The sequence below is a fragment of the Diabrotica virgifera genome, chromosome 7, assembly GCF_917563875.1.
Source record: "Diabrotica virgifera virgifera chromosome 7, PGI_DIABVI_V3a".
Taxonomy (NCBI): Eukaryota; Metazoa; Arthropoda; class Insecta; order Coleoptera; family Chrysomelidae; genus Diabrotica; species Diabrotica virgifera.
The window spans coordinates 13541229-13554575 of NC_065449.1; the positions used below are offsets into that span (position 1 = coordinate 13541229).

The following is a 13347-nucleotide window of genomic DNA, read 5'->3' on the forward strand; positions in this document are numbered from 1 at the left end:
GACATTGTAGTATTGTGGAGTTTCCAATCTTCTCCATCCAGGAAACTTTTAAAATTCTTCTATAGCACCACATTTCGAAAGCCTCTGTCTAACTGATGTTACAAGTACCATGTGTATGTGTAGCATTTTCTCGGGAAGCATCGTCAAAAAGGTCACTGATGCTAAATCCATTAAAATTTTTTACTTATTAGTCCGGTCGGGTTAGACGAATAACAGGCCTAACCTTGCATTAGGAGCTGCCCCAAATTTTATTTTTCTAATCTTTAGGGAGGGTTAATATTAGTATAAATTTAAAATCTCGACTGAATTCCACTGTTGCGTTAGCCGCCATCTTGATTTTAAATGAGAACCGTTTTTGCTCAATATCTCCGCCATTTTCAATTTTTTGGCAAAAGAGTAGAAACTGAAATTGTTGAAATTGCGATTTTCTATAATTTCATTTATTATAATTTTTTTCGTACGGTCGATATTTTCCGAGTTAAGAGGGGAAAATAGTGACAGTTGGAGCATAATTATTGAATTATCTCGTTTATTATTAGTTCTACAACAAATATGTACCTATACAAAAATGAAGAGAACTAAATTCTACACAATTTTGATCTCTTTCATTTTTTTGCTAAAATTAATATTTAAGGTAGTAAGTATGCGGTAATGGCGCGAGCGTAAGACAGGATTGATGTTATAGCAATTGTTTTTGTTCAATATCTACGCCATTTTCAACTAAAATTGTTCAAAATATAATTTCCTACAATTTCTTTTTAACAATTTTTTTCATGCGGTTGATATTTTCCGAGTTACATGGGAAAATAGTAAAAAGTTGTGGGGGGAGCATAATTATTGAATTGAATTTTGTTTCCGAGCTGCCCCAAATTTTATAATTATATCCTTTAGGAGAGATCAGTAGTAGTGTAAATTTAAAATCTCGACTGAATTCCGCGGTTGCATTAGCCGCCATATTGATTTTAAATGAGAACTGTTGTTGCTTAATATCTCCGCCATTTTCAACTTTTCGACATAAATGGTAGGAAAGAAAATTGTTGGAAATGCAATTTCCTACAATTTCTTTGGCACAATTTTTTTATACGATCAATATTCTCCGAGTTAAGGGGAAAAATAATGGAAGCGGAAGGGAAGCATAATTATTGAATTGTCTCATTTATTATTAACTTTACGACATAATTGTACATAAACAGAAATAAAGAGAATTATATTTTATACAATTTTTGAAACTTCCAATGAAACGTCAACCAAACTAAGTATATAAAAGACATAAAAAGACATTATATGCATTAAGTTCACTTAATTTTATTAACTAGCGGGTTTTATTGGTTGAATTTGTCGGTCGATATTTTAAGTTTTATTTCAGCTAATATATCGTGATGTTTCAACAATTTTTTTTTAAATTTTGGACCCTGTTGGGGGGAATTTTCCCATTTCCCCCTCTTGTAGACCCGCCACTGGTTCTCTCGAAAAATTTGTAGTAAATCGTAATTGCAACAATTTCAGTTCTTACACTTTTAGTCGAAAAGTTGAAAAGGCGGAGATATTGAACAAAAACAATTGCTACAAAATCAATCCGGTCTTACGCTCGCACCTTTACCACATACGCACTACCTTAAATGTTGATTTTATCAAAAAAATGAATGGCATCAAAATTGTACAAAATTTAATTCTCTTTATTTTTGTATAGGTATATATATTTGTTGTAAAGCTAATAATAAACGAGATAATTCAATAATTATATAATTATGCTACAACTGTCACTATTTTCCCCTCATAACTCGGAAAATATCGACCGCACGAAAAAAATTATAATAAATGAAATTATAGAAAGTCGTATTTTCAACAATTTCAGTTTGTACACTTTTTGTCAAAAAATTGAAAATGGCGGAGATATTGAGCAAAAACGGTTATCGTTTCAAATCAAGATGGCGGTTAACGCAACGGTGGAATTCAGTCGAGATTTTAAATTTATACTAATATTGACCCTCCCTAAAGATTAGAAAAATAAAATTTGGGACAGCTCCTAATGCAAGGTCAAATGCTATCCCGACTGGGCTATATTACTCATTGTTTCGTATACAATCTTATCCCAAATATAATATGTACTAGTATTGATCTCTAACAAATAATGTTTTTTTTTATTTTTTGGTAATTTGTTTATACGCAAGCTATCCAAAAATTACATTACGTTTTGGAATAGAAAAAAGAACAAATACAAGAAAAATATTTTATTGTATACATTTGAAAGAGACACTCAACTACTATTCTACATAATCTCACAACAAATTCAGGCACTTATCATAGTGGTGAACTAGCTTTGAAATACCATTGTCATAAAATTCTGCCGCCTGAGACTTCAACCAGGTGTTCAACGCCGCTCCGTAGCTCCGCATCGTCATCAAAGAGCTGCGTTGCAAGCCAGGTGTTCATTTCTCGAAACAGGTGGTAGTCGCTAGGTACAAGATCCGGACTATACGGCGGATGAGGATACAAACCCCAACTTGAATTGAAGAGACACAATAGTTGGCCGTCCACTTCGTTCTTCATCGTGCGCATTGTTTCGTCCATTTTTGAATTGAATGCACCATTGACGCACTCTACCTTCAGTGAATATATTGTTCTCATCAACAGCAGAAATTTCGCGATAAATTTCAATTGGTTTGTTGTTTCACCTCACAACTGGCTGGGTTTTCGCTACTGAACGGAGGAACGCCACGATGCTAAGATGGCAGCGCTAGCCCCGCCCCTAGCGGCTACAGATCAAAACTTAACGAAATTTCTGGATAGCACTTATAATTATTTCTTTTGTACTAGATGCCTTTCCATTTATTTATAATATATAAAACAGACTATGAGGTCTTCAGAGTTTCATAGCAAATTGTTCTGCAGCTCTCTATTTAATCCGTGACTTTTTTTTGGGAGGTGGGAATCTTCGCAAGACCGTCTGGGAAAGTGTCCCAGGTGTGTCGGATTCAGTCCGTCCTACTTCATCTAGACTACCGCCTACCGACTAAACCCACCCCCTCTTTCTCCAGCCGACGAGTCTGGAACCGCTCTTAGCGAGCATGTCTGACCCGTCGACCTTACTCCTAACTCCCCTCTGGCACTCTTCGCGTGCGTTCCATGGATTGGATGGCCTCCCGCACAAGCCTTGCGCCAGACCGGTCGGTGAAGTGACCGTCCACGCGCATGTGCGGGCTGGGCGACCAGTGTGCCACCCATCTACAATGGAACTGGCAAAACATAACCAGTTGGCAATTACGAGTAACACCAATCATTAATACATTCATCAATTCACACTCGCACTCATACCCATTTACTCTAGGTTAAAAAGGGAGGCAGTCAGCGAGGTGGGATGTAAAATGTCCTCCCCCACTATCTGCCCCAGGACAGAACAAACAAAGAAATAACAAAGAAACGGAAAATAGACAGAACGAAAACAATACCCAAGACAGTCGGCATGGACCAGATGTAGAGTCGTCCCCAAACTGCGTATCTGTTACGACGTGCACCAAATAAATAAATGACGAAGTAGTTTTCAATCCTAATAGTAAATTATTAATATTGAAAATATTAAAAATATTACTAAAATATTTTTAAATTGAAAACTTATTGGTACACTTTCCTGGTGACACCTCCAAGACTTCTACAATTTGCAAGTCAAATGGATGCTGCAGTGAAGACGAGAGGGAAGGAATTCTACACTATGCAATTCACATCCCCCGTCTGCAGCTGGTAAAGTTCCAGCTGGAAGACGGGGGATGTGAATACTTGGATGTGAATACTTGGAACTTTACCAGCTGCAGACGGGGGATGTGAATTGCATAGTGTAGAATTCCTTCCCTCTCGTCTTCACTGCAGCATCCATTTGACTTGCAAATTGTAGAAGTCTTGGAGGTGTCACCAGGAAAGTGTACCAATAAGTTTTCAATTTAAAAATCTTTTAGTAATATTTTTAATATTTTCAATATTAATAATTTACTATTAGGATTGAAAACTACTTCGTCTTTCAATGCCAGATGGCGCTAGCCACCTACTATCATCACTTCAGTTGCAATGGGTGGGAAAACCTCTCGATACGAATCAGTTAAAATATGGAGAACAGTGCCTACGTTCCTTCCGATGAAGGCTCCAATAAGAGCCGAACATCGCGATTCAAGGGACTGGACTGCACTCCGTATTCTAATTGAAAAGTAGGATTGTTTTGCCTTCGCATTGCAACTGAATAAAAATGGTATACATTTTTATTTTAAATAAATAAATGAATAAAATTTGTTAAAAACGATACGATAAAAAAATTGTAGAAATAATATTGATTACATTAATAAATAAATAAATAAATAAATAATCCGTTAGCCACTTTGCTATGGACTGTCACAAGAACCTCATTTTTTTCCATTATTTTTTTTTATCATTTTTAAAAAAAATTTTCATATATTTTTGAATGTTGTAATAAATTACAATATTTCATTATGTTTTAGTGACGATGATTTCCTTGGGAGATCCAATCGCTTCAAACGCTGTCCTGTCAGCCCTTCAGATCAACAGCCGCGACAAAATCATCTCCATCAAAGAAAAAGCCAACGCCGACTCCAACTTCGTCATCACGCACATCATCAAACAGATCATCCACGAGAAGAACCGTTTGTGTCTGGTAAACTTCCACAATCCCATCGAACACTACCAGAGTATCGGCAAAAAGTTGGGCTATGATCTGCTGAAAGCTGTAGATGATGGTTTAGTAAAGGTTATAGAACCTATCAAAGACATTGTTGAGAATATTGGCTGTGAAGATAGTTATTTACAAGAAAATAAGGAAAACATAGTTAAAGACTTATATTTTAATATAAAAGATTGCGTGAATGCATTGAAAACAGACGGTAAAGTAGTGTATCTGTTAATAGACGATTTGAGCCATTTACACGACTTAGATATAGATATTAAGCACACATTATTATTCGTACACTATTGCATAAGCCTTACAGACCGTGATGACGTTTGTTTCATCCTGAATAATCACGTTTCCACACATACAGACAATATTATTTCAAAAAACTTGGATTATGTCGCAGATGTCAACGTCAAAGTGTCTTCACTGAAGACTGGAAAGTCTCAGGATGTCACTGGGTATCTGAACGTGAGAAGAGGTAACGATCTCAGCTGTTACCACTACAAAGCCTTTGATAGGGGCATCAAAACGTTCCGACCTGGAGAGTCTATTCATCATTTATATAAATAACTTTTAGAAGTAATGTTTGGAATGAGAGCTTGCGCAGCAAACTGCAAAAAGTATGAGACTTTATCGTTCTAATTGTTTTGTCAGATTTAACCTTCTTTATTGACAGTCTCATCCACTTCAATTTTAAATTTAAATCATATTCGTCTTTACATTATATCCTCACATTCTGTCCATTCTTTTGTACTAGATTTGTTTGATTTACAACATTTTTTTTGTTCTATGTTGATTTCTGGTCTACTGGTATAATAACACCAATTTTATACGATTTATCCTCTATACATAGCAGTAGTTCTGAGTAATTTCTTATGGAAATTAACACGAAAAACGGTAAGGTCTAAAGTTACAGCTTCAAAAGAAACCTTTCACAGTTCTTTAATTATTCACCATCGTTACCAGTCTATAGGACTTTTCAGCGCGTCTTATTTGTTTCGAGCTTCTGTCATATGTTGTATAATCCGTGTATAATATTAATATACGACATATGACGGAAGCTCGAAACAAATGAGAAGCATTGAAAAGTCCTATTTACTGTGACGTGAAATTTGCTATATTTTACGTGAACTTAACGTAGGACGTCATATTTCACCTACTATATGAAGTTTCACATAAAATATCACGTTTTACTTCATATTTTAACGTAGAATGTCACTTTCACCTCATATTAATAACTTAAAATCATAGAGTATATATTAACATAGAGTGACCCTACCTTCCGCGCTTCCTGTCGACAAGATCTCATGGACTGGTTTGCGGCATCTCTTTCTAATAGGGCTTTTCATCGATTGTCATTTGTTTCGAGCTTCTGTCATGTGTCACATAATATTAATATATCTACGCCATACGTCTTTGGTTTGTATCATTGTTATATACCAATAACGTATGACGTAGATATATTAATATTATGTGACACATGACAGAAGATCGAAACAAATGACTGTGAATGAAAAGCCCTATACATTGTATCGAGAAACTAAGATGAGATTAAGTGTGAGTATAGGCACGGAAGGGGAGGACTACTGTCGCAGCTTTACAATGCCTAAGAGTGAGACAGCACTGATCCAAAGAAAAAAGATGGTGTCGTCACTTCGCTCTGAATAACACTCTCTCTATGATAATATATAACTCTATGCTTAAAATGTCACATTCCACACAACATAACTCGTTTCATGGTACATTTTAACGTAAAACGACACGTTTAATGTCATCTGTCAATTCAAATGTTATTTTCCACATAAAATAGCTCCTTCCACGTTCATTTTTACTTAAAGTAATAGAGAGATATTGCAAATTTAACACAGCCTACATTGCCCTATTTACACCGCGTTATTTTGACAGAATTGACATTTTTCAGACGTTTCATAAAAACAGATATTGCTCAACATTTTGGTTGCGGTATTTTTACGGTTCGATTAATAGTTGTTTTTCGAATTTGTATACAATTTAAAATGGATCAAGACTTATAAGCTCTCTTTTTCATCATCACGTAGCGCTACAACACTGGGTGGGCCCTGGCTGACTGTACAACTTTCTTCCCATTTTTTTCGGTCTTCCATCAACATCTCTTCGATTTCTTTACAAATCTCTCGTTATGAAGTCTGTGCACGTGGCCTGCCCATCTTAGTCGCTGTGATTTAATTTCTTGGAAAATTCCACACCTGTAATTTTGAACCAATCAAAATACGTTATTTTGACAGATCACCATGGCAACGGAGGTATTTTATCGGAAATTTTTTGCTCGTGGGGTACCCAACAGCGAATTATAGTGGAAATTTTTGACGTTTACAATAACAGAACATTTTTGACAGACTGGTTTTTATTTGTTTACATAATTTAAAATAAAACGCCAAAAAATAATTTTCTATCACTTGTAGTTACTCAAAACTTATGTAAAATTGAAGAATATACTATTTTCTATCTTGAAATGGTATTCCTATGCAACTACAATGAGTAGAAATTACGAATTTGAAAACCTAAATAATTGCTGACAAAGCTATGGCGCGCTATTAATCTGTTCATGCAGCTTTGGATTTTCAAATGCAAATTTGGTGTGGAATTTTCTTACCGAATACCACGCGAAGTCAAATTAATACCCGGAAATTTTTTGACCTCTAGTGGTATTACTAGTGACAATACTAATATACTATTATAGCTCACATTTTGGTGAATGCTAATAATGAAGACATCGAGTTTATTATTTTGCATAACCTTCTGGGAGATAAACATAATATATTACATGCTCAAAATCAAGAACTTGATGTAGATTGTAGATGGAAGGAAGGTTTGGATTTTCTTTCAAATATCGAGCAAGAAAAACAAATGATCCTTGAGTGTTCTTATAATAAACGATTTTCCTGTTGCACTTTTCATGTTTTCCTGAACTAACGTCCAATTTTCTGGATAGGTGATTTGATTTTGACCTAAAACTTGTTTAAATAAACACAAATCGTCATCAGGCGTAAATTTGACTCATTTACTACTGTCTGAGGTATTCATTTTAGAAAATTATTACAAATAAACTTGGTTTAAATGAAATACGAACAACAAACGTAACCTAAGAAAGAAAATAGCGCAACGAATACCGCACAGCGCAACGGCTCCCCTATTAACGGCAGGCCGTGTTTCCAATAACGCAGTGTAAGCCAAATATCACATCTGCGCATGCTCTACTGTCAAAATAACGCGTGCTGTAATCATACATATAATAACCTGTAGATTAGGCTAGCTATGGGCCGCTCTGTGCATCGAGGTGTAACGCCGATATCAAGGACACCATTGATCAATATTCATTTTGAGTGGTCTAGCCATCTTTGTCCGTCATAGAGCGGTATCGCTTAGTAAAAAGAGATAGATAGACCACCGATCGACTACCGCGCGTTACGCTTTTTTGCTCAGTTTGCCTTGTCTACGGTGAACGTGTCTCTGGATGTAATACCGCAAGTGCAAAAGTGACTCTGCAATATCTCTTTACTGTCACATTTCACGTAAAGGTGACGTTAAACTTTATATTTTACTAAATTTTACGTTTTATATATCACATTACACTTAAAATGGCATCTTTCCCGTCACATTCTGACGTAAAATGTCATATTTCACTTAAAATTCATGTGTAACTTTTACTTAAAATTTGATAATTTACGCTGATTATAGTTTTTACACATATAATGTAAAAAAATCAATTCCGGGAGTGAGGGCGGTTTGACTATCGTATCGGGGGTTTCTGTTACTATTATGGACCTTGGCATTTTTCCCTGATCGCTTCCATAAGGACTGGCTTACATACTTATGTTTTATTAACGTTTCTATTGTAATAGGGTGTACCAGGCATAAAACTCTATAAGAGAGTGAACACTTACGTTGAATGCTTCGACAAATTGTACTCTACATATATTTTTTGGTTCCTTTTTGAACAATCGAAAAAGAACCTCGTTTTAGACTTCTAGTCTCTTCAAATCAAATCCCCTGGTAATGGAGATATCTATCTCTGGAGTGTACAAATTGGTCACCCTGTACAAATTTTACTCAAATTCAAGTGCCTCGTGAAAAAGTTCTTCTCTCGATTGAACCCCAGTATACTTTTTTTATTGTACTCGTTGAAAAAGGCTACAAATATATAGACAAAAGCAAAACTATGTTACAAAATTTCTTAAGAATATTTTTATATAACCTGTTGTGCTTAGATATTTTATAATAGTGTCTTTTTACACAAGTAGCATGATGCTTAGACTGATAGTAACTGTCTTGTTCCACTTTTGCTCGCTTAGCTTAGCCGCGAGGCTTCATCAAACAGCGGATGGGAGTGGCTTGTATCGTTGGTTACCAACCTTCTCCTTTGAGTAGTACCATCTGCGTTACCGAATGAGAAGGAAGGTACACAAGTTAAAATGCACAACTAAAACTAAAATAAACAAAATGAAAGACTTGTGAACTGTTTACAACGCTCTCATACGTTAAGTCGGGATCTCACGGAATGTGGCATGTCGTTCTTTGCCAGTTTCGCCAGAAAATTCCGTCGGGACATTCCGATGGACCTTGTCCCCTCGAGTATCGCGTGTACGCCACCAGTGTTGGCCGTAGAAATTCTAGTAAGTTGGTTAATTCGTACGATATAAAAATTCCAACACAACGTCGTTAGACCACTCCATAGTATAATTACTGGCACTGATCGTACCAGCCCATAGCCGCATTGAGGGGGTAAGGACCTACTGTGTATCAGCTTTTGACTGGCTTTGAACTATGTTGATTTACCGACAAATGATGGGAGTTCCCGCCGACCATAAAGCGAGGGTTCTGTCGTAGCCCACGAATCATAAATCACAAATTTTGACGGAAAGAACGGTATTTCACGTTGTGTTGATTATCGTCTTCAGTTTTTATCTTTTTCTATTGCATATTTTCTATATCTCTTCGCCAACTGTTATCTGGTGGTTTCGTGAGATCCCGACTTTACAGGTCTCACTCGCTGTATGACCAATCCTCTGCTTTAGCAAAGACCACAAATTCTGCTCCTTTTACTAGAATAACAAATTACGTTTTAGATTTTTTGTAACAGATTTTGCTGTAGATTTTTTATTAATATTTTACACAATTATTATTGTTAATATTGTTCAGTAGGTTTTAGATTGTTAAATGATTTGATATTGTTTTAAATATCTTTAGCTGTATTTTCTTTCGGTTATTTTCATTTTTATTTTGTTATGTTAATTGAGCTAATTGACTAATATAGGCCAGTTTTGTTGTAAATATATAAAGAAATTTTTAAATTTGTTTAAAATTTTTAATACGAGTTGAATATGACTTTTTTGTTGAAATTATTTTGCTGGCCTATGTTATTCATCTTAACATTATAAATAAAAAATATAAACAAATCTGTTTTTTCCTTTCTGAAATATAAATGTTTTGTTGAAGAGTGTAAATCTTTAAGACGGATATGTAATACTATAAAAATTCTATTCTTCGTTTATATTGGCGTGGTGTGGGATTATTTCTTCGTAATGTTTCGTTTGTGATTGTGTGGGCAATATTAAAGGTGTTAAGGCTCTTTTTCATTATTGCTTTCTACAATTTTTTCTCAATTTTTAATTCTCTTGAATATGTATTATATCAAAAACCAAGGCAGCAATTAAAGAGTGTACAATGATATGGAAGAGCGGCGGGAAACGAATGCCGAAATAATACCCAAGACAGCCGACAACATATTTGGAAGGGGTAGGTAGAAAGGGCAAAAACATGGTATGACGAGGAATGTCGGAAACAGCTGGAAAAAAGAAAAACAAGAAGGAAGACATGGATACAACTATAAACAGACAAAAGTAAAAAGGAATACGACGACTGCCGAAAAGAAAGAAGAAAAATAATACGCACAAAGAAAAGAAACTATCTTCTTCTTCAAATGCAAATCCACTAATGGATGTTGGCGATCACATTTTCCATTAACTCTCTGTTTCTTGCAATGTGGATCAGTGATTGTATGTCGGTAATCCCTGTCCATTGCCTTATGTTTCGGAGCCAGGACATTTTCTTGCGTCCTATTCCTCTCTTGCCTTCAATTTTACCCTGGATTATAAGTTGAAGGAACTGGTATTTTTCGTTTCGCATGATGTGACCCAAATACGCCGTTTTTCTTTTCTTGATGTTTTCGAAAAGCTGACGTTCTTGGTTGATTCTTTTAAGGACATCCACATTTGTGACTTTCGCCGTCCATGGTATCTTTTCACATTTCGAAGGCTTCTAATCTGTTTATATCCCTCGTTTTGAGTGTCCAGCCCTCTATGCCATATAGCAGCACCGACCACACGTAGCATTTAGTAAACCTTAGTCTCAGTGTAAGGTCGAACTCTGAGCAGCTCAGTACCTTCCTGAATTTTACGAAAGCTTGTCGAGCTTGCTCAATGCGACATTTTACTTCCCTGTCCGATGCCCAGTCTTCAAAAAGTCACGTTCCTAGGTATTTGAATTTGCTCACTCTCTCAATGGACTTAGTATTCAGTGTTATGGTGGAGTTTTCAAATGCATCCAAGTTTCTGGAGATGATCATGAATTTGGTCTTTTTGGTATTAATCTCTAATCCCATTCGCTTACTGTATTCTCCGATTATAGTGACAAGTTGTTGAAGATCTGCTATGTTGTCGCAAATTAAGACAGCATCATCAGCATATCGTATGTTGTTGATTAATACTCCATTCACTTTGATTCCCATCTCTGCATCTTCCAAAGACTCTTGAAATATGGCTTCCGAATAAATGTTAAATAAAAGAGGGGAAAGCACACATCCCTACCGAACACCCCTTCTTATATGTATGGATTTGGATATAGAATTGTCTATTTTTAATTGTGCTGCCTGATACCAGTACAAGTTTTCAATGCATCTTATGTCTTTTTGGTCTATATCAAGCTTCTTGAGGATCTGCATTAGCTTGTGATGTTGGACACGATCAAACGCTTTCTCGTAGTCTAGAAAGCACAGGAATACGTCCTTCCTCTGATCGTAACAATTTTGGACCAACACCTGTGTTGCTACTATTGCTTCTCTTGTTCCCAAACCTTGCCTAAACCCAAACTGAGTTTCACTGATGTCCCATTCACATTTTTTGTATAATCTTTGATGTAGTATTTTTAAGAATATTTTTAAAGTGTGACTCATCAGGCTAATGAGTCTGTGATCCTCACATCTTTTTGCATTGACTTTTTTGGGTAGGGGAATAAATGTAGAGAGCAACCACTGCTGAGGATAGCAACCAGTTTCATAAATAAAATTAAATATTTTAATTATTTTTATAAAGAAACTATGAACAACAAAAATATGGAGAGAGACCGACCCAAACCAGGCTCCAGAGAATTCTGTAAAGGAAAAGAGGACAAAGAACCAATTCTATTTCTACACTGTGAGACAATCGAGGCCATATGATAATCGACGGTAAAGAACGAACTGAAGAATGGAAAGGGTATTTCAGGAACCTTCTAAACATCATACAGGAAGAACAGCACAAAGAAGTCTATAATACAGCGGACATGCCTGTCATAAATTCCTCTTTTGAAGAAACCCAAAAGGACTTAAATAAGCTGAAAATGACAAAGCGCCGGGTACGGACGAAATACCAGCAGACTTTCTGAAATATGGGGGAGACGCACTACATCGCCAAATACACCAGTTAATAACTCATATATGGTTAGAAGAAAGGATACCAGCAAAATGGAAGGAAAACATCATAGTGCCCATCCATAAAAAATGGGACAAAACAAAATGCGCGAATTATAGACGAATTTCACTCCTAAACACGGCATATAAAATCCTCTCAAACACCTTAGTAGACTAACCCCTTATGCTGAAAATGTCCTAGGAGAATATCAAGCCTGTTTTAGGGCAAACAGATCAACAATAGATGAACTATTCACGCTGACACAGTTTTTGGAAAAGGGATGGAACTATAACAGACCCATACACAATATCTTCATAGACTTTCGACAGGCATATGATAGCGTAGAAAGAAGCCAACTATGGAATTCCATGGCCGCGTTCTCCATATCAAAGAAACTCATTCGGATTACCAAAGTCTGTATGGAGGTTGGAATATCTAAAATACGTGTAAATAATAAACTGTCTGGCAGCTTTGAAATCAACAGTGGACTCAAACAGGGTAATGCGTTATCTCCACTTTTAATCTTGTATTATCTCACAATAAAAACACTGAAAACTTTTGTTTTCTATACTTCCACAAAATTTATTATTTACAACTATGTGACTACAGCTGTTTCGGCAGAGTGCCTTTCTCAAGTGATATAATTTACAATATGTTTGCCTTTTTAAGTCTCTAACTGAAGAGGTTGAGGAGTGGGGAGCTGTTTGTCTCGAGTTAGTCATTCAGAATTATATCTGTATTTTTCAGTTTATTAATTTCCATAGATTCTAAAAAAGATAGCTTAAGGCCTTTATTTTGGATATGCAGAATTTGAAACTCTTCATTGAAAGAATGATTATGATCTAGAAGGTGAAGTGCGTATGTAGAAGTGTCTGTTTTTCTATTGTTGAAAGCCCTTTTGTGTTCTTGTATCCGTTTGTCAAAAGTTCTGCCAGTTTGACCGATGTACGTTTTCGGACAGTTACCACA

The 13347-nt window shown here is 35.9% G+C and overlaps 1 protein-coding gene across 4 annotated transcripts in view; it reads left to right on the forward strand.

The window, feature by feature from the left end:
- LOC126888186 (elongator complex protein 6-like) overlaps positions 1–10107 on the forward strand; it is a 36067-nt gene extending 25960 nt beyond the window's left edge. For all 4 annotated transcript variants that reach the window (XM_050656237.1, XM_050656236.1, XM_050656238.1 and 1 more), the window contains exon 2: positions 4485–10107. In XM_050656237.1, the coding sequence (XP_050512194.1) occupies positions 4490–5242 (753 nt within the window). In that variant the 5' untranslated portion in view covers positions 4485–4489 and the 3' untranslated portion in view covers positions 5243–10107. The remainder of the gene's footprint in view (positions 1–4484) is intronic.
- The last annotated feature ends 3240 nt before the right edge of the window (positions 10108–13347 follow it).